Source organism: Humulus lupulus, chromosome 2 (genome assembly GCF_963169125.1).
Source record: "Humulus lupulus chromosome 2, drHumLupu1.1, whole genome shotgun sequence".
In the NCBI taxonomy this organism is placed as follows: Eukaryota; Viridiplantae; Streptophyta; class Magnoliopsida; order Rosales; family Cannabaceae; genus Humulus; species Humulus lupulus.
Window position 1 is genome coordinate 191398615 of NC_084794.1, and position 26279 is coordinate 191424893.

The 26279-nt window shown below is 38.6% G+C and overlaps 1 protein-coding gene across 9 annotated transcripts; it reads right to left on the minus strand.

Moving 5' to 3' along the window:
• Positions 1-3609: 3609 nt before the first annotated feature.
• LOC133818826 (uncharacterized) lies at positions 3610-25226 on the minus strand. Of its 9 annotated transcripts, XR_009886117.1 has the most exons (10): positions 24881-25226; positions 24633-24769; positions 24472-24532; positions 24265-24313; positions 24065-24144; positions 23442-23525; positions 11648-11766; positions 7284-9470; positions 6797-6929; positions 3610-3909 (listed from the first exon to the last, which is right to left on the minus strand). XR_009886117.1 is itself a non-coding variant. In XM_062251900.1 (9 exons), the coding sequence occupies exons 1-8, from the start codon at positions 25029-25031 to the stop codon at positions 9393-9395; spliced, it is 759 nt and encodes a 252-aa protein (XP_062107884.1). In that variant the 5' UTR covers positions 25032-25226; the 3' UTR covers positions 3610-3909; positions 9374-9392. The 9 variants fall into 9 exon arrangements, 7 of the variants coding, with proteins under 7 accessions (XP_062107884.1, XP_062107885.1, XP_062107886.1 ...); XM_062251900.1 differs by lacking the exon at positions 6797-6929 and having other exon boundaries at positions 9374-9470; XM_062251901.1 differs by lacking the exon at positions 6797-6929 and having other exon boundaries at positions 9353-9470.
• Between the last annotated feature and the right edge of the window lie 1053 nt (positions 25227-26279).

The following is a 26279-nucleotide window of genomic DNA, read 5'->3' on the forward strand; positions in this document are numbered from 1 at the left end:
ATTTCTTTTACCTCTCCTGTCTCCTCATCTTCCTCTTCGGTTCCTTCCCCTTCTCTCCCTATTTCTGAGCCGGTTGAGTCTCCTGCTCAATGTGAGAATGCCACTGCACCAACTTGTAATGTTCATCCTATGATAACACGTGCGAAGGTAGGTATCTATAAACCAAAGGTTCTAATCCATACATTGTCTGATGATTATTATGAACCTTCTACTTATAAGCAGGCTGCTCGGTTTTCTCATTGGCATGATGCTATGTTGGCTGAAATTTCTGCTTTAAAAGCAAACAATACTTGGCATTTAGTTCCAGCTCCTCCTCTTGCCAAAGTGATCGGGTGCAAATGGGTCTATCGCGTTAAACTTACTGCTGATGGGCACATTGAACGGTATAAGACACGCTTAGTTGCCAAGGGTTATCATCAAACAGAGGGCATTGATTATTTTGAGACATTCAGTCCCGTTGTTAAGCCTACAACCATACGCATTGTGTTAACACTTGCTCTGTCCGAGGGGTGGCCTTTAAAACAATTGGATGTGCAGAATGCTTTCCTTCATGGCGATCTATCTGAAACAGTTTTTATGGTGCAACCTGAAGGCTTCAAAGACAATCAGTTTCCAAATTATGTTTGCTGTCTTGACAAATCACTATACGGCTTAAAGCAGTCTCCACGTGCTTGGTTCAATAAACTAAGCTCCTTCTTGCTCTCTTGGGGGTTTGTCAACTCAACCGCAGATTCATCCATGTTTCTTTTTCACGCTAATTCTGTGTTTCTGGTTCTTTTGGTTTATGTCGATGACATCATACTTACTGGCAGCAACAATTCTGCTCTGTTATCTCTGTTTGCTGCCTTGCACAGTCAGTTTGCTATCAAGGATTTGGGTGATCTTCATTTCTTCTTGGGTATTCAGGTTGCTCGAACCTCTGCAGGCCTTCATCTTAGTCAACATAAATACATTCAAGACATTCTCCACCGCGCTGCAATGCTTGATTCGAAAATCTACAACACCCCTATGTCTACCGCCTCTGTTCTTTCGGCTTCTACTGGTACTTTGCTTCCTGATGGTACACAATACCGTCGTATAGTTGGCGCCCTCCAATACTGTACTATCACTCGCCCTGATGTCTCCTTTGCTGTCAATCGTGTTAGTCAATATATGCACTCCCCTACCGACGCCCATTGGCAAGCAGTCAAGCGGATTCTTCGTTACTTGAAGGGCTCGGCTCATCATGGTCTTTTCCTTCAGCCTTGTTCGGATTACAGTTTAACATGCTATACAGATGCCGACTGGGCTTCGTGCCCCGATGATCGCCGCAGTACTGGTGCTTACTGCATTTTCTTGGGTCATAATCTTATTTCCTGGCATTCCTCCAAACAGAAAGTTGTGTCGCGTTCCAGCACGGAATCTGAATTTCGTGCTCTTGCTGATGGTGTTGCCGAGATATCTTGGATACAATTTCTCCTTCGTGATCTTCGTATGCAGCAGCGCATGGCTCCTCTCTTACTGTGCGACAATATTAGCACTACCTATCTCACAGCCAATCCAGTTCTTCACACACGAACGAAGCATGTTGATATTGATTTTCATTTTATTCGCGAGCGTGTTGCCAACCAGCAGTTGATTGTTCGTTTTATTCCCTCTGAAGACCAACTTGCTGACTTTTTGACAAAAGCTCTTCCTTCAGCCCGGTTCCTGCTGTTAAGATCCAAACTCACTGTGCTCTCTCGCCCCATGAGTTTGCGGGGGGATGATAAGTAGTATTATTAGTTGATATAAATATTGCTATTTTGTAAATATGCTCATCACCTATTGTACAGGTGGCATACGGTTATTCTTTCATTCTTGGGTATAAACCCACATGTAATTGTTCATTTGCTAATTGAGCTAAATATCAATACAATATCAATTTCTCTCACTTCTCTCTGCTCTCTCTCTCTCTCTCTCTATACTTTACACAAATGAAAATAGAACAATTTTATTCTATAATAAGAAGATTATGCTGGAGTAAAAAAAAATCTAGTTAAATTTCAAAGCATTATAAACCCAAATGAATATGAGTTGAAATTTCCTATTGAAACTTGAGAAGCTCTTCGATGCAATTTCTCAGGTCAACTGCAGACATTTCTCTGGAACAGAAAATGGACTGCTTCTGTCTTCTACAATTTGTTTTGTCTTCATTAGCGGGAAAGTCTAGCTATTAAAATTTGGTACGATTGTAAGAAAATGATGTATAGATAAGAATAAAATCTTTAACTTCTTTTTTCTGAAATAGTCAGTTACACACTTACACTTACCGATGTAATTCTTTAGATATTTTACTGTTATATATGTAAAGCTACGTGTTTAATAATGTTAAATGTGTAGAGCTATACGTTTAAGCACTTTTGTATCATTAGTAAAGCTATGCGTTTAGTAGCTTTCATATAAATATCCTTGAGATGTAATAAAGTTTCGGTTCCTTTCTTTGAAATACAATTTATGATTTATCGTTCCAATCCTCGCTTGTTTTTTTCTCTTTCCAAGTCCATCGATTGGTATCAGAAGCCTCTTTCCTAGCACCGGTACGATGTCGAACTCCAGTAAGAAGAGCTCCGACGACAGCAAGAAGTCCTCCGTTGATGGAGAAGTGCCTCCAGCCGTAGTGCACACGATAGAACAGCGGCTTACTCCGCTCGAATCTCGTTTGGCAGCCATGGAAGAGTCCATCTCCAACCTTGAAAAAGTTTTCTCAAGTTTCCTTCAACATATATAGGAATTGGGAATCGGCAACCCTTCTTCCACATCCACATTGGTGTATTTCCAAAAAAAGATGGCAGCTGGTGTATGTGTATTGACAGTCATGCCATCAATAAAATTACTGTCAAATAATGCTTTCCATCAATAAAATTACTGTCAAATACTTCTTTCCAACCCCCAAGAATGAGCGACTTGATTGACCCTCTAGCTGGAGCAAACATATTTTCTACGCTTGATCTCCGCAGTGGATATCACCAAATCAGAATTAGGTCTGGAGATTAGTGGAAGACAGCTTTTAAAACCAATGAAAGATATGAGTGGTTGGTCATGCCATTTGGGTTATCTAATGCTCCATCTACCTTGATGAGAATGATGACCCAGATGTTACAACCTTATATTGGTCATTTTGCGGTTGTTTACTTTGATGACATATTGGTGTTTAGTAAAAACACCAACAACCACCTCTTTCACCTTGAAACTATCTTTCAAGTTTTACGTAATAATCAATTGTTCCTTAATCTTAAAAAATGTATTTTCATGGTCACTAAACTTATTTTTCTTGGTTTTGTAGTTGGAGCTGATGGATTGCAAGTGGATTCCACTAAGATAAAAGCTGTCTTGGATTGGCCACCATCGACTACATTAAATGAGTTACAAAGCTTCAATGGACTTGCTACTTTTTACAGAAGATTCATCAAAGATCTCAGCACTATCACTGCCCTTTTGATTGAAAGTATGAGGAAGGGTAATTTCAAATGGGGATAAGACCAACAAGACAACTTTGAAATGATCAAAAATAAACTTTGCATTGCTCTTGTTCTCGCACTACCAAATTTTGACAAATTGTAATGCCCCGACTAATTCTAGACCTCGGACTATTAAAAACTAATAAATATAACTACTAATTTGGAATACATATATACATAAAATATTAGAACTTTATCAAAAATCCAAAATACGATATGGGATCCCATTGTTAATACATAAAAACATAAAGAAAACATAATCTTTAATTAATTGTCCAAAACTATATGTGGAAAATAAATACATAAATTAAAGACTTAAAATAACTTCATCCTCGATCTTCCAGCAGTCCATTCAATCAGTCCATCCCTAATACACATGCCAAGCTGCCACGAATTCAACCCGCCTTCCATGCTCATTTTCCTACACCATCTAAAATAAAAGGGATGAGTTAATGCCCAGCAAAAAAAATCTACTAAAAACATATATCATAAATCATAAGACTATATCATAAAACATATACTATCAAACATATGACGTAAAAATGTATATCATATAGGACTACATTATTAATGGCCATTAACTCATTACCGTGGCATGTGATAAAACCATCTAAGTCCTCAGTCTACTAATCGAGGTAGGTTAGATCACAAAATAGTATATGATAACCCATCTAGGTCCTCAATCTACTAATCGAGGTAGGGTAAATCATAAATCTACTCCACGATAATGATAAAAAAAAATCTTGGGATTTGCTATCTAAGCAACTATAAGTCCCAAGTGAGTACAAAACATATTTATACATATATACATAGCACATAACATATCATAGCATATAAACATATCATAACACATATAATCGAACCTATTTTCTTTACCAAAAACTGGGATATTGGAGACAAGAACGAGATTAGAAAACTCCTAAAACCAACAGTAAGAACCATGAGTTTCTAAATAAATAGAGATGAAAAAGAGATCTAAACCATCAAGATAGAAACTTACCGAAAAACCTTAAGTTTTCAAGAAACTTAAACACCTAACCAAAAGCCATAATAATGAGGATCTTAAAGAAAATAAAAGAACTATGAGGAACTAAATCTGAGGATAAGAATACCTTGATAGACTAGAACTTCGATCTACACCTCAATACCGAAATGTCACTCTATCTTACTTCCCAAGTGTTTATAAAGCTTACATTGAAAAGCTTTTAAATCCCAAACCCTAGTGTTTTCTCTCTTTAGAATAACTTAGCAGCTTGGAGGCTCTGAAGAATGCTTGAATGATGAATGAAATGGCAGAGTACTAGGTCATATTCATAGAGTTCAAGGAGTGAAACTAACTCCTTTTAAAATGAATAAATAAATGAATAATAATTGAATAAATTTGAATTTTCCATTTCAACAGATACCCAGAACTCGGTCAAAAACAATCAAGAGCAAGTCCAAGTGGTTGAGGGCTGTTTCTAGCTCGGTTCTACCAAGTTTTCAAAAAATCAACCCAAGGGTCGATATATCGCCCTACCCTAGGCGATATATCGCCTATACCTATGCCCCGAGCCTCCGTGGTTTCATTCGTGCGAAGTCGACGTGTTTTCCGTATCATCCGTAGATGATGTATCGGCCCTATAGCTGCGATATATCGGCATACGCTGATATTTTAAACACGTTTTTGCACACTTTCAGCATATTTGAAGTTTTTTAAAGCAACTTTGACTGAGTAAAACGTAATCCTAACAGCCGCTGGAAGGTTCTAGAGCTTCTAGATCTATCTTTTATTAATTTATTCATCTAAAATGCTTAAATCATCAATAAACATACATGTGACAAGTGTCATGCTCTTAATTATTCTATCTAAACCTTTGGTTATAATACAAAATATTTCTAGGACCAGCAATATTAATCAAACCTTATGTTAAAATTAATATTTCTAAACTATATGTTAAACTTATAAAATCCATAACTATTTCTATGAGTTTTCAAATAAATCCCGGCTTGAACCAATATCCACTAAAACTAAAATACTACAAGCTACTACTATTACTATTACTACTACTATTATCTAGCTACGTAAAATTTTGAGACGCTACACAAACTATTCGAAGTGGAGGTTGATGCTTCGGGTGTTGAAATAGGAACTGTATTGAGCCAAAGTGGACATATCGTTGAATATTTCTCAGAAAAATTATGTCCCAACTGACAAACATGGTCAACCTACCAGCAAGAGTTCTATGCCTTAGTCCGTGCTCTTAAACAATGGGAACTTTATCTTTTTAGTCGTGAATTTGTCCTCTATACAAACCATCAAGCTCTCAAGTACCTAGATTCACAAAAGACCATCAATAGGATGCTTGCTCGTTAGTATTCTTTTATTCAGCACTTTAACTTCACTATTAAACATAAATCAGGTAGCTCCAATTGAGTAGAAGATGCGCTAAGCAGAAGAGCCACTATTCTCACCACTCTTTCAACTCAAATTGTTGCTTTTGATTCCATTCGAGACACTTACATAGATGATGAAGACTTTGCTACCATTTGGGCTAAATGCAGCACACCTACTGGTTGTAGCCTCTTTCTTATCTCAGAAGGATTTCTTTTCAAAGACCACATGTTGTGTCTTCCATAAATGTCGCTAAGAGAGTGCGTCATTCATGAGACACATTGATGCAGACTAAGTGGCCATTTGGGGCAAGATAAAACAAGATAGCAAGTTGAAAGTTGATCCTTTTGGCAAAAAATTTCGCGCGATGTTAACAATTATGTCAAAAGGTACCCAATATGTCAAGTAGCTAAGAGTCAATCACAAAATATTGGGTTGTACACCCCACTCCCCATTCCAACTACAATATGGGAAGACCTTTCTATGGACTTTGTCCTAGGACTTCCAAGGACATAATGAGGTTATGGTTCTGTATGTGTCTTGGTTGATAAATTCATCAACATGAGCCATTTCCTAGCATGCAAAAAGACTTCCGATGCTGTCAATATTGCCAACTTATTCTTCAGGGAGATCGTCCGCCTTTATGTCATCCCCAAGACAATAACTTCAGCTCGTGACACTAAATTTCTCAGGCAATTCTGGTGTACACTATAATACCCTACCAATTCAGGATCGTTACATTGTGTATTAAAAATTGTGTTGAACTCGTTAAATGAGTCATTTGGACTTTAAACGTGTAGTTAAAGTTAAGTAACAGTATAGGTATTAAATTTTTGGTCTAAAGACTTAAAATTGTCATTAAAGAATATAAACATATACAAAGGATCCCAAAAATAGTTTATATAGAATATATAACATGTTTGGGGTTACAATAATGGCCGACCTAAGAGGCAAAACTGAACTCAACCCTAGCCTTCAAAATAATCACGGCAGTGGTGGTCGAGCAAACTGAGTATGTACACGTCGCCCCCAGAGCTCTCCAACTCATGGCTGGTCTAGTTTACCTTTGCCCTTACCTGCATCGCATAGCACTCGTGAGCCAAGGCCTGGCAATAAAACCCCAAATAAACATAAACAAATAACCAATAGATTGTAAATCATAATTCATGAAAGCATATAACTCATTTATGTGGCCCTTATGTCGAATGAGCGCGTACCGCACTCCCAGTGGCCCTGGCATAACGGCCTACATTACACATGATTATCTCCAATTACGGCTCCCAAGTTGATCATTCCAGAAAAATGCAAACATATACAATAACATATACAACACCACAAATATAATCTAGTCAACTTTAAGAAGCAGTTATAACCGCGTTCACAAGTTGGGGCCAATGCCCTAAGCACGATGCAAGTGTTATTTTTCTTACCTCAAGTCTTGTGCAAGTAGTGATATGACCCCAAGCACAATACCTTTCCCGAGCCTTGCAGTAATCCTAGTCACAATATAAACAATATCTTCATTAAGAACTAATCTCGAATACGGATTCCACAACTATTCTCAAGCTCTCGGGACTTCCAATTCCATCAATTCGTGTGATGGAATCGTCCCCCGAGCCCCCAAGATTTTCTCAAAACTAAAAAAAAAAAACATATCTTGAAGTTGCACTAGCACAGGGGCACCACCCCCTAGCATTGCTACACCCAGAAGCAACAGAGACACCGAAAATTCTCCTGCTTCAGCGCAGGGGTGCCACCACACAAACCCAGAATTTTGGGTTTCTTTTTCTGCGATTTCTCCCACCCAAAACCACCCCTAACCGACCTAAGACCAACAAAACTCATCAATTCAAGTTTCCAACCAGATTTTAACGAAATCTTGACCCAAATATAAGTTACCCAAGTGCCAAAGAACACAAAAACAATATCAGAACGTTCAAAGACACAAAAATCCCAAAATCATCACTTTGAGTTTTTGAAACTCAAGCTTTTCTCCAATTCAAGAATTCAACAGCCAAACCCAAAATTCAGACCTAATACAATCTTAAAATCGATAGCTTAAGCAGTTTTTACACCATTAGACTTACACAAACCCTCTAGAAGCCCAGAATTTAGAATTTCATTCAAGACCCACAAATTTCCTCAAGAACTATGAAGAACATATGAAACAAGCTTCAGTGATCCATACCTCGGTGATGAATTCAAAATCCCCAGCTTCTTGATGATCCCTTAGCAGCTCCTACCTTCAATCAACTTCATTTCTCCACTAGAACTCCCTAGATGCATCAAAAGAAATCCCCTTAACTTAGCTTAGATATGCTCCAACTTCAAAACGCCTTTCAAGAAGGAACTAGGTGAGAGGGAGAGAGCATACATGTGAATGTCCCAGAGTACTCAGCCTATTGAATCTTTACTTAGTCTAATGGTCAAAAATACCATTTTTCCCTTACCCTTAATTTGTCCTCCAAACCAAACTTTAAGGGCATTTTGGTCATTTCACCTACATTACCCTAAACCTCAAATTTCACCACTAATTCCAAGTTAAATCATTAATTCCAATTATTCTCCCAATTAATCCCATTTACCAATAAATCCCGGTAGTTTTGCCAAATTACTCCTAGGCTCACCCCGAGCTGGGTATTTATCCCCGTTGTGACTTTTTCGCTAATTTGCCTAAAAGGATCGACTCGTGCCGAATATCTCAAATATATTCACATAATAATGTGTTCTCAAACACCTAGCATACAAAATTATAATTATACCATTGACAAGTCAAAATTACTAAAATGTCATTTTATAACAAAAGTTGGTCTTTAAGCACATATAATACACGTAAACATACATAAACATTCATATCATAATATAACTCATATAATACACATAATCACACATATTCGATTAAAATCAAATACCCTTCAGGCTCACCAATCACCATACTAATCCTTATTAGGAGTTTTGGAACGCTACATACACTATGGAAGAAAGTCACTACAGAGCTCTGCTTTAGCACCACCAGCCACACACAAACGGATGGCCAAACTGAAGTTACCAACCATATTCTTTGCAACCTTGTTCGATGCATCAGTGGTTCCCATCCAAAACAATGGGATGTTGCTTTAGCACAAGCTGAATTTGCATTCAACAATATGCAAAACTACTCTACTGGTTAGTCACCATTGGAGATTGTGTATCTAAGTCCTCCTAAAATGACCCCGACTTGGTAAAACTACTCCCAATACCGGGACTGCAGCAAGAGGTTGAACTAGCAGCAGATAAAATCACCCGTATTCATTTGGAGGTGATTCAACATTTGCAACAAGCCAACGACAAGTACAAAACAACTGCAGACACTAAGAGGAGATTCAAAGAGTTCCAAGAAGGAGATTTGGTTATGGTTTATTTGCGCAAGAGTCGATCCCCTGCTGGAGTCTGCAGCAAATTCCATGATAGGAAATTTGGTCCCTGTCAAATTCTAAAGAAAATCAATGATAATGCTTACCTCCTAGGCATTCCATCTCACCTTCGCATCTCTCCAACATTCAACATCTCCGAAATTTCTGAATACCACGCACCAGACGAATTCCAACTTTCCAACACATCTCGAGGACAAGTTCTTTCTGCAGAGGAAGAAAACTAATGTAATTATTTGGAGATTTTGTTGTTATATATGTAAAGCTATGCGCTTAAGATTATTATATATGTAAAGCTATGCGTTTAAGCACTTTTGTATCATTAGTAAAGTTATGCGTTTAGTATCTTTCATATAAATATCCTTGAGTTGTAACAGAGTTTCGATTCCTTTCTTTGAAATACCATTTATGATTTATCGTTTCCAAACCTTACTTGTTTTCTTCTCTGTCCGAGTCCATCAGTTATACTAATGTAATTAATCAAACCGTACAAAATAACCATTTTCTAACCACATTCTAATCAAATTTGAACAGGTTAGAACTTTAGATAATGGTTAGAATATGAATTGAAATAAGTTAGAATGTGATATTGGTACTTTATGAATTATTAAAAATAATAAAATAGAAAGTATTTTTTTGAATCTCCATTGTGAAGAGTTCCACATTGTTTTTTAATACTTCCGTGAAGGTACTTATGAAGTGGTGACTCTATTCTTAGCATTTGCCTTATGGGGTACCCATTTTTGTGGGAGAAGGAGCCGTTTTCTTTTTCCATTGCTTTTTTTTTTACTTAAAACAATTTTGAATATGAGGTTTTTCGAGTAATGAAAAGGTGTGTAGATCAGTATTTTGAATGCAAAGGAGTATTGAAACAAAGATCTTATTGTTTTATCCTAGAGACGATGTGGTTGACAGGTTCTCTTGCACGATTTTGGTAGTCCACGAAACGTTTTAAAAAGAACGGCATAATTCGCGACTCACTCAGTAAAATCATATGGTATTTTCGTTCCTTATTAATTTTTCGCAGCAGGTTAAAATTAGGTTTAGAAATGGTTCGAACAAAAATACCATAAAATCACATATTTTACATGAAAGTTTGTCATCTCAACATAAAATTATTTTGTATTATTGGCATTTTAGCCCAAAACATCTCAAAAAATACAAACTCTTGTATAACACTCATAACCTATAAATAACTCCTTCCCCTTTCAACTTAGTCAAGCTTTGGAAAATATGATGTTGAAACTATTGAGCTCGGGTTTATCTTAGTGATTCGATTCTATGCTTGGAAATATTTATGATTTAAAATCTTAGTGTGATGATTTGAAAGAAGAGAGAGTGAGGAGATGATTTGACAGAAATTCGAAATCCATTGATATTTCCATTACTCTTGGAGGAGGGATAGGATTAATAATATGTGCTATATGAGGCATAATTCATGGAGTTTCCTAAATTATAAAACATTTTATAATATTTATTTCAAAGTAAATTAATATATTTTTTTTTAAATATTTGAAATTATTTCAAAATATAAAAATAATTTCAAGTAAACAAATGAAGGTAATTTTTTCTTATTAAAAATATAGGAGCGGATATTTTGTACTACTTTACCATATACTTTGGTATTAGTGAACCAAAGTATTATCCAACTGTAATACTTTGATATTATATGCCTTGTATAAAAATACATACATATTATTTCAAGTAATACTTAGATATTATTTCAAGTAAATGAGGGTATTATTTCAAGTAATACTTTGATATTATATGCCTTATATAAAAATACATGCATATTATTGCTAAGGCTTACTGTGACTTTAAGATTTAGGTCGCATATATCCAACTGTGTAGCTTAGTAACACCTATACTTGTAAAACAATTGACCAGAAGCAAGGCATGAATCACAAATTTCTAATCCATTATCTAATTTTGGTTTACATGACAAGGAAGATTATTTTAGTGACTTTTTATGAGGAAGAACTGATTTCTTTGAGGAAGTACATTTCAAATTTTTCCACTAGTATGTGCTCCTCCCAAAACTCTTTCAATACCTCCATAACTCATTTCCTGTTTCAACATTGTTAGAGTTGGAAGTTTGAACTAAATATAGCATAAAGTTTGCTTAGCATAAAGAAAATCGATATAAGCTAATCCCAACTTAAAAAACTCTGCAAAATCAGACTATATTCAACAGAAATATAGCATTCATATAAAGCTATTCTTATATGCAGGTAAATGGATCACAAGTCATTCTGTCAGTGTCAAATCCAAGAGGTTAACATGGAAAACATTTTCTCTTGTTTTTTTTTAGTATAAAGATTGCAAAGATAAGATAGGTTTCCCTCCAGAGAACAAAACAAAGCAAAAGAGACAAACATGCTCACCGAGAGTATCTGAGCCAAAGGAATATATAGCTGTGAGGCCGGCTTTGTAACATGTATTGCAAGGACGCCGTTTTGTTGTTCTTGCTCCTCACTATAAAACTTCCTGTAAACTTGGACACCTGAATTTTTTTGCATAATTCATCTTATCAGTTTTCACCTGCTATTGCTAATGAATGTGTGGTGTTAGTTCAGCCACTTTATCTGTTATGCTGATGTGGTTTTTCAGGTTCTCTGTTATTGGCTGAAACTTTATTTTGTTTAGTTTAGTTAGTTAATTCTGTTAAGAGGAATTAGCTATATATACTTGATAACATTAGTCTATTGAATATACATCGAGTGGAAAAGAAAAAGAGATTTTTGGAGGGTTGTAAAAGAGTTCAAGTGTTTCTGATCTTGATCTCTCATTGGCGTGAGCTCTCTTTGTAATTTTGAAGCAAGTCTTCCTGGTGTAATCTCTTGTACTGTTCTCAAGTTTTATGAATAAAGTTCTCAGCCATTTAAGGCTGTTCTACCCCTTGGATGTAGGATTACTTGTAATCCGAACCAAGTAAAAATTTTGTGTTGATCTTTGGCTCAATTCTGTTGTGTTATTCTCTGTTTTGTGTTAGTTCTTTTGTTGTTGTTTTACAACAGAATGGCTATAGTAATACTTCACTAATAGGAGTTTGCCAATCATCTGAATTGCATTCTTTCACCTTCTTCGACAGAAACAAGAACTAAAGACTATTAAAAGAAAACAATGCTAATACCAACTAGATTGGTAGGAATTTTATAGCTAAATAAAAAATTGGTAGGAACTGAGCCATTGGATTAATGAAAAATTATTTACCAAGTTCCAACCAAATTATAAAAGAAATGTGTGCTATGTCTACAATGTAAATTTAGTGAATCCCATAACAGGTTAATCACATGTTCAACTTGCAAATCATTTACACTCTTTTTTTGCTCTCTCTTGCTCTTTCCCTATTTCTTCGGTAGGTGGACTTAGGTTTACAATATTTATTTATCCTAAGATAACCTTATGTTGATGGCAAGAACTCAACAATCAAATTAGAACGGAAAACTCATGAGCTTAAGAGTAAATGAAGAGCTGTAGATAAGCTTATAAGAACTTAGGATAGCTATATGAACATAGAATCAAGTTGTAGAGTGAAAATGGAGAGAATATTTGTATTACTCAAGAATCTCTGGTTACAATGCAAAATTTTCCGACCCCCTTCCTAGGTGAAGGAAGGTCCAATTTATAGGTGAGCACTATTGGCTCCAAATACATGGTGGTCCCAAAGGGACAGGAGGACTCATCTGCAGGCTGCAGGCTGCAGGCAGTTGTGGAGCAGGTGGTAGTGGTGCTGGAGGAGTGGAGGTCAGATCCAGTACATGTCAGGGGTCTGCAAAAGTACATCTGACCTGGTATCGTGTTGTACCCCCACTACTTGTCGGGTGTGAATCTCATAGGTGTGTTGGGGGAGTCCTTACTACGTACCACTCTTGTACTGCCACTACTGAAAAGGTACAGGACTTGCACGTGTATCTTCCGTACTGGTACGAGGGTCTTATCCACTATACCACTTTTCGAGGTCGCATCCGTGTCTTGAGCTCCTCAATACTTGGCTAAGTGAGGGCATTTGAAAATTCCTGGAATCTTTGTGTGGGGTGTATTCTTGCTGGTGGCTCCTACCCCAAGATGGGATAGGGACCCTTCAGCAAGCCACGTGCCTCAAGAGATTCACGAGTGCTTAACAGGACCCTTGGCGCATGAGATGCCCACAGCCATGTGTAAGAAAGGTGCACCATGCATGGTTCAAAGGTGCGCCACTTCGAGACCGCACACGCGAGGCAGGCACATCTCGCAGGAGCCTCTAGGCTCGGAGGCGTGTGGCACAAGCCGAGTGAGTCTCGCAAGGGCCTCTCGGCCAGGAGGCGTGCGTCGCAAGACGGATGTGCCTCATAAGGGCCCACGACCTGGTGGTGTGGCGTGAAGCAGGTGCGCCTCACAAGGGCCTCGCGGCCTGGTGGTGTGGCGCGAAGAAGGTGCGCCTCGCAAGGCCTTGATGTGTGGCGCGAGGCAGGTGCGTCTCGCGAGGGACTCATGGCTTGGACATGTAGCACAAGGCGGGTGCGTCTCGCGAGGGCCTCGCGGCCTAGAGGTATGGCACGGTGGCTATGTGCTAGGCGAAATGACCTCGCGAGGTACTGGGGCTTCGCGGGTGTGTAACCTTTTAGCGGCACAGCATTTTTCTGCTTCCAACACTTATTTGGTGCCTTAGGCAAAATAAAGTGACCATCTCTCAAGAGCAGAAAGTTTTTGGCATCCACACTTGCCACCAGTCTATGAGAGGGTCTTTAGGCGCTCTGGTAGACTTCACGAAGCGGTGCCTACAAAGCACGTGAGGTGTTATTGGACCTCTTTATTTTGGTGGTGTTAAGAAACACACTTTGGAGTTGGTGCTCCTCATGAGTTCTTGAGAGTGAATATGAGCCTATGATTTCGCCTCGCGGATTCCAAGCCTTTTAGTCGAAGGCGTTTTCTATACTCTTACTCCTTTTAGCCTAGTGGAGCCTTGTTCCTTAGAACTCTAATAGGTTGGGAGTTTAGTCCTTCATGCATTAATTTTTCCTCTTGATCCAAGGTATTCCCTCATCACCCTCTTCTTTAACGCCCTTGTGCTTGGTGGGTCTAAGTTAGCATTTGGAAATGGTTGCTTTATCCTAGGGGCTTCACGAGAGAAGTTATGCATTGGCCCCTATTGGCATATACGTGCCCCGCACCCACCTACTGCACCTCATAACTGGTCCTTCATTCATGCACTCGTGTTTAGGGGTTTTAAGCCTATTTCCTTGTGTCCTATAGCACCCCCCACATTTTCCACACACATTGGCACATGTGTCCTTCATCAGGTGCTGCTTCATGGCATTTGACGGCTCGTCTGGCATAACTCCGGGCGTTGAACCCATAGAACTATCTTCGTCAGAATCGGAGCCATCTATAGATAACTCACACCATGTGTACGAGATCTTAAGGAAGGCCTGTATGCGTCACTTGGAGCGATTAGCTGACCTTAGGCAAAAAAATTGGGTTTTTGAAAGTGAGATAGACTTCGTCTTTCAAGGGTGAAGGGGTTGCTTCTTCTTGGGACCCCGACGACTACATTGCTAGTCTTAGAGCGAGCCTTCTTGACTTACAAATGGAGCTGGCATTTGCGGAAGGGAACCTTTTGCCTGAACCTCCACCTCCTAGCTCTCCTCTTAATGAGGAGGCTTCCTATAGTGATTTCGAAGCCAACTTTGAATCCCCTCAGCCATCGTCTATAGTGTATCCATTTCTAACGCCTCCAGCTCCAACACCTAGGTGGAAAACTATCGCGGACAGAAAGCAACGGGGATGTAAATGGAAGGTAAGATAGCCTGTACTGACGTCACCATCTTCTTTTGGTCTTGCAGATACGTCAAAGAGAGGTCGTCCAAACGTGGCGCCCGAGAAGCCGAACTCCGGTTCTCCACTAGCGGCTACCCTTGTCTCCCATATGTCGGAGAATAAGTTGATGGAACTGATGGAGAACTATCATATTAGCGGTGAGTTCCAATGCTACGTGCCCACTTCTAAGTGTCGGGCTCATGAGCCATCTCCTGGTACTACAGCGTTCAGTGAGCATATACTGAAGGCGAGAGGCACGATTCCTCCCATCCATTTTTTGACGAAGTACTCAATTACTTCGAGCTTGCTCCACTTCAGTTGGCGCCAAATAGTTGGTTGACTCTCAGTTGCCTGTACACGACGTATATGAAATGTGTGGGTCGTGCTCCTACGGCGAATGAGATGTAATTCATGTACAATCTCATGCCAACTCTCAAGTCGAAAGACTTTTATTTTCTGCAAAAGGCCAATACTCAAGTTTCGTTGATCGAGGGTAGCGTCTCCAATCCTGACTCATGGAAACAGGATATCTTCTTTCTTCGTCAAGGGCTATCTCTCGGTTCGTGAACATTTTCGCACTTCTCCAAATAAGAATCATACCATTTTTTTTGTTATTATTATTGTTGTTGTTGGCCTAACAATTGAGCTGGGGGTTCAGGAGACCTCGCTCCTCCCAAAATATATGTTCAACAGCTTCATTGAGTTGAGACCTTGGCTAAGGTAGACGTTATGGAGAAGAAGACTGCATACCTTTTTACTACGGCAAATCTCAATGCCAATGGTCTTTCTGACGTCTTCGATCCCGATTTGTTGTGGCATATTACAGATCGAAAGAATAAGGTCCTTCCGATAGGCCCGAACTCCTCTGATGGAGATGATGACTGGGTTCAAGATGAGCACCTCTCCTGAGTCAAAGCGATCGACCCGTGACTCCTACTTCTAGGGGCGGGGGCCTTCCGCTTCTGCGGACCCTGATATGGCCTCTCATTCACGAGCTCCGCCTTCCAACCCAAGGCGTTTTGTCTTGCTCTCTTATGATGAGTTTGATGTTGCTCCTAGCAACCTCCTTGGTCATAGCACTTCTGGAGGTCCTCCACCTTGCACCTCAATGCGTCTGCCCCATTCGGCCAGTGGTTCGTACATCCCCACATATACGGACGTCCCAGGAGCAAAAGAAGTGCCATGGGTAACTAATACGACATCTCCTTTGTGGAGAGGTATGCTCGATCTGCCGAGGACATTCCAGAGGGAGAATGGAGGGCTCTTCAGAGCTTTGACATGACGAAGCTTGGAGACACGCTCTTACACTCGGCTACCTAGGTAAGTTTCGTGGGTGAGTCCTTACATATATGATTTCTTACATTTTGACCTCTTATCCTTTTGTGCCTTCAGTTTTTTTTTGGCAGACTTCTGTAGTGGCACAGCGTCTAAGTATCTTTGGCAAAAGAATTATCCTTGACCGGGGCAGAGAATGACCGACTTGCCGCTAGGATTACGGAGCATTAGAGCCAGCTTGTCGAGGTCACACTCAAGAAGGAGGCGGCCCTAGCGAAGGCGTCCTCTTCATCCAAGGGTAAGAAGGCGGCGAAGGCGAAGACCCTGGTACTGCAATAGAAGATTATTTCTCTCGATTCAGAATTAGCAACGGCCGAATACAAGTCAGTGGAGCGCACCCTGTACGGGGTGTGGAAGCAGAATCCTAGTTTCGACTTTTCCTCTTTTGGCGATCATATTGTTGCTAAGGCTGCTGAATGGAATGCTTGTGGAGGGAGACCATGAAATTTTCTCTTGCACTGTCTTTTGCTCCCATGTGTGGGCAACTTCTTTCTTCTTACATCAATTTGGTTGTAATGCTACTTGACTTATTTTGCCTAAAAGGTCCAGGTCACTTGTTTTTTTCATGAGAAACTTTAACAAGTCCTGCTATGTCTTGTGCTTATTTTGTGATGGAACATTATTATGTCATTTTATGCACGTGGGATTCTTCTTTATATTTGAGGTCCTTTTAAGCTCGCTTTTGTGTACGAAACCTTTATATAGGACTTTTGCTTATCTTTGTACCGACTACAAGGATGTATTGGCCTTTTGAGCCTTTATCATCTTCTTTTGGCTATTATGTGTAAATGGTTTTGCTAAGTCCCTCTTTTTTAATGAATTACTTATGTCTTCCCTGGACTGATGATGAGTCTTTTTGGTGCACATTAACTATATTTGTAAGGACATGTTAACCCTTTAGGCTTTTGGCATCCTTTTACATTCTTTGCGCATGCTTCTTGTTTTTTGTGAGAAACGTCCTTCTCATCATCATGCATACTATTTTTGCAAAGATTCTTTTTGGCTAGACGACTTGATGGCCACTCTAAACTTATTGGTGGGTGTTTTCCTTGAAGCCTTACCCCTTTGCTAGGAGGTAATAATAATTTTTTATTATTATTATTTAGAACTACTTGACTCCTTTGATATTCATAAGGGTAGTTAATCCTTATGAAACCAAGAGATTGTTTGCCAATTTTTTTTTTTTGGAGTGCCCTCCTATCTTGCCCCCCAAGTGGTTGGTGGGATTCATTCCACTAAGCACTTAGATCATTTTCTTCTCAACATCGACTTTGACGATGAGTGCATGTGAGTTATGTAGGTGCTTGTATATGGAAGGAATGAAACATGCAAGGCCCTTGCGAGGGGCACTGGTCTCGGGCCGCACGCCTCCGAGCCGCAAGGCTTCTGCGGGATGTGCCTGCCTTGCGCGCACGGTCTCAAAGCGGTGCGCCTTCGTGCCATGCGAGATGCACCTTTCTCGCACGCAGCCATCAACATCACATGCGCCAAGGGTCTTGTTAAGCACCCAGGAATCTCGAGGCATGAGGCTTGCTGAAGGGGCCCTATCCCATCTTGGGGTAGGAGCCACCAGCAAGAATACACCCCACACAAAGATTCTGAAGGAATTTCCAAAGGGAAATTTGAGATTTTATGCTTAATGATGGGTCCTAACTAAAAAAAATCTAGGCATTTAAATCATTTCAAAAAAATGTCGATTCTTTTCACAATACCCAAAATACCCCTCTCATAATTTTTCTTATCCACTTCTTCTCTCTTCCCTCTCTCACCCTCAACCTATTCTTCTCAATTCTCTCTCTTTAAAAAAATTTATGAGTAAGGTAAAAGATAATAAAAATCAATGTAACGGCAAGTATTCATCATTTAGGATACTAACATACTACATTTCGATCAAATCTAAGCATGATTTTTGGGTTTTTTTTGCGATTTTTCAGATTTGAAACTTTAAAATCTGCAGAAAATCGACGTGGTTTGATGGTAGCATCTGTAATGGGGCCTTCAAAATCAAGAATTTGATGAAAAAATCGATGTTCGATGGTAGTTTGATGGTGGTTCGATGGTGTTCGATATAATTCTTGCAAGATATGTAATTTTTCATTCGGTTGTCCGTTTAGGGTGATTTTTTTTATTTAGGGATTTTTTCAAGATCTACACGTTTGAGATATGTATATACACATTTGGGAAATGTAAATCTTGAAATAAATGCAAAATGCAAAACATACCTCATGTTCAAGATATGTTTTGGTATGTTTTCAAGTTATAAACTTTGAAAATGTGTATGTGAACATCTAAAATGTGTAAATCTCAAAAAAAAAAAATACCCAAAATAAAAAAAAATCTCAAATAGACACTCGAGTGAAAAATTATATCTCTTACAAAAATTCCATCAAACCAACATCGAGTAACTACCATCAAGCAACCATCGAACCGCCATTAAGTAACGTCGATTTTTTAATAAAAATTTTGATTTTGAAGGCCCCATTGAGGTAGCATCTATAATGCCCCAAAATCCCTAATGCAGTTTAATGATTGGAGGGTCATAATTGATTTATTATACCATTAAATTATTTTATGCATGTTTATATGAATTATATTATAATATGATGTTAAATGCATGCATGCAGGTCCACATTTCATCATAGGGGCATTTTGGTAATTTGACCATTAAGGGCGTAATTGTATATTTTATGCATGTTGGTGAATCATTGTTGAGGCCACATTGTAATGTGGATTTGTTCGAGTCATTCAGCATGAGACGATCTTTGAGTGCAAGTTAGCGGTTTAGTCATAACGGGATTAAGTTCGGAGCTCGAGGTGAGTCTCAGGGTAATTTGGTGATTAGAGCGTTGCCGGAAATTAAAGGGTAACGGGATATGAATTATTGGTATTTGAGAACATCGAGAATAACGGGAATTGGAGAGTGTTAATTATGATTAACGAATTAGGCGGAAAATGACAGTTTTACCCTTGGGAGCCTTTAAGAGACTTGATTTGACCTAGGGGTAAAAAAGTCTTTTCACCTTAAGTTATAAAAAATCTATTGAAGGCTGTAGAAGTTAGCCAAAACAGAGTATCAAGAGCATCTCTCCCGTACATCATTTCTCTTCCTTTCTCTTTTGGATTTTTGAGCTTCTTTTAAGGATTCAAACTAGGAAAGTGGATCTTGAAGGCTTAGGATTGTGTTCTACCATTGAAGAGGATCCTAAACTGAGCTTGAGGTAATGTTCTAGCTATTAAAACTCTAGCTTTGCTCTATTTTTGTTTTGGAATTCAGCTTGAATTTCTAGGTTGGATTTCTAGGTTGGTTAAAGGGAATTGATGAGAGTTTTTTACTAGTTACTTGAGTTATGATGCATAGAATATATGTGGATGGTTTTTGGATTCATTTGGGACTTAAAATGAAGTTTGGAAGCTCTTGGTTCAGGTTGGAAATGGTGGTGTCGAAGGGGGAAAGATTCAAGGCAAATATGACCGGTTGTAGCGCTACAGCGCCCATCATTGGGCGCTACAGTACTACTTAGGGGGCATCCTTCTCTACTTAGGGCGTCGGGGCACTAGGGGGGTAGCACTACACTGCTTTTCCAGAATCCTGTTTTAGGCATTTTTAAGGGTTTCTGGCTCGGTGTTTCAATTCCTAAGGCTCGGGATCGAATCTACTCACCGTTTGGGTTCAATTCAGAGTCCCGTGAGTGAGGTTTAGGTCAAGACCCTTTTATTGTTGATTTTCATTAATGGAAGTTATAATTGGTTATGACTAGGTAACCACTAAGGAATCAAAAGGTTGATCGTTCTCAAAGGTCGTTCTTTTTCTATTTCTCACTCGAACTTGAGGTAAGAGAACTGCACCCCATATGTGACATGCATAGTTATTCACGAGACATGTTGAGTGTTTAAGTGTGGACATTAATTACATATCAAATGCTTAGCAAATCTTGCTTACTTGTGAATGGCACTGACTTATTAGTCAAAATCGACAATGGTGTCGGTATTAACTGTGAAACTGTGACTTACTAGTCAAATTCGGCAGAAGTATTGAGCACTGGTCGTATGTTATTGGCTTAAGAGTCAAGAATGATTTTAGCGTATTTAACGCAAACCGAAAAGATTAGATCTAATCGACATCAGCATTGAATGACTCATCATGAGCATTAATGTCGGACCGACCCTATGTTCGATAAAAACTAAAAGCGTTACCTAGTTCCATGACTAGTCATTCAGAGCCAGGGCCAAAAGGCCCAGGTGACTCCATCGTCACATGGCTAAGGGTACAAAACCCATGCTAGTGATTCCATGGTCACTCATTTGGTTTACATTAGTGACACGCTCATCGGTTACTCATCTGGTTTAAGCTAGTGACTCAGTCACTCATTTGTAAAGGATGCGGAACCCACATTAGTAACTTACACATCTGTCACTCACTTGTTCAGGGCTATAAATCCTGGATGATTATCATGATCATCATTTGATATTACATTCATACAGTAATAAGTTTTTTTGCTGGGCTTTGGCTCATGGGAGCTATGTGGTGCAGGTAAAGGGAAAGAAAAGCTCACACAGCCTTGAGTGGAGAGCTTACATGGCGATGTGTACATATGCGGCCACTTGACCACCACGGTCAAGGAATTCTTGGAGGAACTAGGGGGTTAACTCTATTTTTGCCGCTTAGGTCGGCGGGTTGTAAATTTGACACTGTAATGACTATTTGAGATTGTAAATAACTTGTAAACATTTTTATGGGCAGATGAACAGTTTTATGTTTTAAATAAAATATTTCATTTCCTTTTGATTAGTTTTCCACCTTAACCTATTAGCAACACCTAGATGCACGTTTATAACCAAAGAACTCGATTAGTGAGTTAAGCACGATTCAAAACTCACAGTAACGGTCTTGGAGTAACCAGGGCGTTACAGCATCAAACACCATCGAGCAACCATTGAGTTTGGCATAATTTTTTAGTTATTTTTCATATCTGAAATATGTAGAAAACTTCGATTATTGCTCGATGGTGCTCGATACCAACTCGATGGGGCCTTCAAAATCAAGATTTTCATGAAAAAATCGACGTTGTTCGATGGTGGTTCAATGCAATTCTTGTAAGAGACATAATTTTTCATTCGGGTGTCCATTTGGGATGATTTTTTTTATTTTGGGTATTATTTTGAGATCTACACGTTTTAGATGTTCACATACACATTTTCAAAGTTTAGAACTTGAAAACATACCAAAACATATTTTGAACATGAGGTATATTTTGCATTTGTCATTTTTTTCAAAATTTACATTTCCCAAATGTGTATATACACATCTCAAATGTGTAGATCTTAAAAAAAAATACCCAAAATAAAAAAAAATTGCCCCAAACAAACACCCGAGTGAAAAATTACGTATCTTGCAAGAATCGCATCGAACCACCATCAAGCAACATCGATTTTTTCATGAAAATCTTGATTTTGAAGGCTCCATCGAGCTAACATCGAGCACCAACGAACCACATCGATTTTCTGTAGATTTCAAAGTGTCAGATCTGAAAAAAATCACAAAAAAAACCCAAAAATCATGCCCAGATGTTCGAAATGCAGTATTTTAGTATCCTAAGTAAGGAATACTTGTTATTACATTGAGTTCTCTTATATTTTACTTTACCCGTAGATTTTTTTTCTAGAGAGAGTTGAGAGGAATGGGTTGAGGGAGAGAGAGAGAACAGGAAGTGGATGGGAAAAATTATGGGAGGAGTATTTTTGGTATTGTCAAAAGATTTGGCATTTTTTTGAAATAATTAGAAAGCCTAGCATTTTTTTATTTAGGACACCTCATTAAACATAAAAACTCAAATTTCTCTTTCCAAATGCTCTCACTTAGCCAAGTATTGAGGAGCTCAAGAGGCGGATGCGACCCTGAAAAGTGGTATAGTCGATAAGGCTCTCATACCATTACGGAAGATACGCGTGTAAGTTTCGTACCTTGTCAGTAGCGGCAGTACAAGACTGGTACGTAGCAAGGACTGCCCCAATACACCTACGAGGTTCGTGCTTGACAAGTAGTAGGGGTACAGCACGATACCAGGTCAAAGGTATTTTTGCAGACCCCTAACATGTACTGGATCTGACCTCCACTCCTCCAGTACCACTACCACCTATTACACAATTACCTGCAGCCTGCAGAGGAGTCCTCCTGTCCCTTCGGGACCACCATGTATTTAGAGTCAATAGTGCTTACATATAAATAAGACTTTCTTTCACCTGGGAAGAAGGTCGGAAAATTTTGCATTATAACCATAGATTCTTGAGTATACAAATATTCTCCCTATTTTTACTCTGTAATTTGATTCTAAGTTCATATAGCTATCTTAAGTTCTTCTAAGCTTCTATATAGCTCTTCATTTTACTCTTAAGCTCATAAGTTGGTTGACGAGTTCTTACTGTCAACAGTTTGGCGCCGTCTGTGGGAAGAACAAGTATCAAGCCGTTGTTCTTTCATCAATCCCGACAAGAAAAAATGCTAAGGCGTTCAAGACGCCTACGGAAATCTCATGATCTTGCTCATGGATTGGCTGTGCAGGCTCTTAGGATGGATAAACAACTTGTTAGTTAGACGTTATTAATTTAGCATTTTTAGGTTGTATGACATTATATTTTTTTCAATGAAGCTTTTCATTGACCCAACTTTGTTTGATTTTAAGTTTTTAAAATGAAGGTAACCTTGATAGTTTATAATTTGAGAAACAATGAAAATGAGATCCAACGCTATATGAATCTCATTTATCAATTTTAAATTAATATGAGATCCACATATTTCATTCAAAATTCTTTTTTATTGTGGTATAACAGTGTAAAACACAAGCAACACATCACGCTATTTGTGACTATGCTATGCCAGGTACCAGTCTGGCGAACATAAAACAAGGTAAAGATGATAGCCTACAAAGCTATATCCACACCTTACTTTCAGCAATCAAACATGTCTTTTAACTATTGTTTAGAGGCATATATAATCATAAAAGCAGCTTAACCAGTTAGCTACCACCTTCGAATATAAGATAATACCTTCTTGAATGGTTTTCACTCCGGGGAGGACTTTTGCAAGACTCTCTGCTTCTAACATTTCATAGAATGAAGCATATCTACGAACTTCCTGTCATCAAAAAGTTAGATCAGATTTGACAAATGAATAAGACTGTGGTACACAACATAAGACATTACCTGAACCTCAAGCAACAAACATTTATTGAAGAGAATTAAAGATGTTGATTCAACTCTGACACCCAAAAAGAAGAAAAAAAATTAGAAGAGAACAAAAACCAACAATAAAGGAAAGAACGTAAAACTTTTAATACGATTTTATGGCTCAAAAATCTGGAAAACAAGGCTGAACAAATTAAACTCAAACAATATAAAATTAGTCGTGTGACGACTATATCAGCCGTATATATGTTTGACTACAGGAAAGACAAGAAGAAAAATCCATTTCTAAAGTCAGAATGTAAAGGTTAAGTCAAAGAAAGCACTGCATGACGAAATGCAAAATGATCATGACATCCAAATGAGCTCAGGTAGTACCAGGTACAGCAAAAAGATTGTATCAAGTTTTTTTCTATATTTCTACTAGTATTTACTCACAACTCATCTCAGTTTGAAAACCTGTTTGAGTATGTTCCTTATGGACTCACCGTTTATGGTCCTGCTCTCATGTAAAATGCTGCCAGAACTTGACAGTTGAAGCAAATCAAACTGCATTTTAGATCTTAGCCTAGCATTACATTAATGTTTATGATTTTCTTCAGAATATTTGAATAGAAAAAGAATTAGAAATTACAAAAAATAGAACACCCAATTCAAACAAATTTACAAAGATAGGGATAGCGCATACCGATTGTAGTCACCAACAGCACACCTTCCTTCAACTGTCTTTAAGCCAACTATAGAAGAACATCATATGACATTAGAGAGTCATATATTAGAAAAACATGATTTCCACAAAGATAAAAAGTGCAATAATTCCTTTTATTTTATTCTACAGCATAACTAAGCAGCATTTCTAGTCATCATTCACAGACCCACAAGAAATCAACAATACCTCTTAGTTGTGTAAAGAAAGGCTCTTGAACATGAAGTTCAAAATCAACAGTCTTCAAAATCTGAGAAAACCCATAAAGTGATTTAACAAAACAAAAAAATTCAGAGCAAAAGAAAAGCCACCAAAGAATGCAGTCATACTCAAATAACAGCACACATTACATTAAGAAGTTCGAAACCCTTTTCCTGCACCAACTCATTCCACTCTTCCTTATTCTTCAGGTCCCCCAATCCTCCGGAATCGATGCACTCACACAAAACTGATGCTAAGCGCTTGTAAAAAGGATCTGGGGTTTCTGCTGAGTACAAAATAAATAATATTCTTTCTCATTCTTAAAAAATAAATATGACAAAGAAGCATGGCAGAGCAAAAGAGTGATCAAAGAGTTGGGTGTTTTTGATTTGATTACGAGTGATTTGGGGGTGGGAACGGAGAAGAAGGCTGGGAGAAAAGCCCAAATCGATGGGGGACTCCAGTGTGAACTTGAGGAGTTCTTCCATGCAGTCTCTTAGCTCTACCGCTGATGTTCCTGGGGAGGATGGTCCTTCCTCCATACTCATACTCTGGAAATCAGTACGACCAGCCCACGGACCATAAAAACCTCAACCTGCTCTTAAGTCCCAATCTTTATGTGTTTGTAACTAGATCCCCAAAGTCTAGTATTTTTTAGGGGTGCACATGGGCCGGGTGCATCTGGTTCAGATTTTGCGGGTTTTGGAGGAAAAAAGTGTACCGAATCAGTTCAAAATTTTCGGATTTTGTGGTGATTTCGAGTTTTGGCTTTTGAGTTGAGTTTGGTCAGGTTTTTGGTGGATTGGTCCAAAAATGAGTCTTGGTAAAAACAATTCAAAAATACCATTTTGTTTACACTTTTTAATTTTTTTTTTACTTTTCACATTTTTTAACTTTGTTGTTAGTTTAGTAATGTTGATTTTTTACAAATTGGGTCTTGGTAATTTTTTTTTTAATTATGTTTGGGTTTGGGTTACACTCAAACCCGTGTGCCCTTAATTTCAAAATTCGAACTCGACCTGAACCATGTCGGGTTCGGATCGGATTTCACCCAAATTTAATGGGTTTTGCAAAAATTCAGGTTGGTTGGGTCGGGCTTGGTCGGGTTTGCAGGTTTTTCAGGTCAAATGTTCTGTTGACCCAGGATTTAGCCAACTGACACGGAGTTAGAATATGCTTGATATGAATGAATGTGTAGAGAAGAACGTAATGACAAAAAGTAATAACAACACGATATTTTTATAGTGGTTCGGCCACAGGATCTGGTAATAACCTACGTCCACTTAGACTGTTATTGATCTAAGAACCAAAGGAGTGATCAAAGAACAAAGGTTCAATGAGTTTCACTAACCTCTCAAGAACAATACAATATCACTAGGAGAATTACTTTAGTCTCAAATGATTCAAAAGCCAAAAGTCCCTTCCTTGAGCTATATTTTGCTATTTATAGGCTCAAGGGGGATTACAAAAGATTGTTACAGATATTCTTTCCTGGATAATCGGATACTCAGGAGATTGTGTGAGTTAAATTCGGGATTTGCAAAGATCTTCACAGTAATGTTGCTTTGAATGCGGAACTATCGACCAGACTGGTCGCAGGTAAGACTGGGCTGCTTACTGCTTCTAATGCGTCTTCTGGTCGATACTCTAACAGAGCCTTTCCAGGTGTCAGCCACGTGTCCAGGGATCACTTGCCACGTCATCAATGCTAATTTTTTTGGATAACATTTGCCCCCCAAGTTTATTTATCACGAGCAATAAATAAACTTTTGAGCGAACGACTCTTCGGTAACCTC

What these genes read in the sequence shown, in the direction of transcription:
- LOC133818826 (XM_062251900.1), bottom strand. Translation starts at nt 25,031, where the DNA reads ATGAGTATGGAGGAAGGACCATCCTCCCCAGGAACATCAGCGGTAGAG. An exon ending in TTCCCACCCCCAAATCACTC is followed by an intron (nt 24,770 to 24,880) that starts GTAATCAAATCA and finishes TTTTGTACTCAG; the next exon opens with CAGAAACCCCAGATCCTTTT. An exon ending in AGGGTTTCGAACTTCTTAAT is followed by an intron (nt 24,533 to 24,632) that starts GTAATGTGTGCT and finishes GGGTTTTCTCAG; the next exon opens with ATTTTGAAGACTGTTGATTT.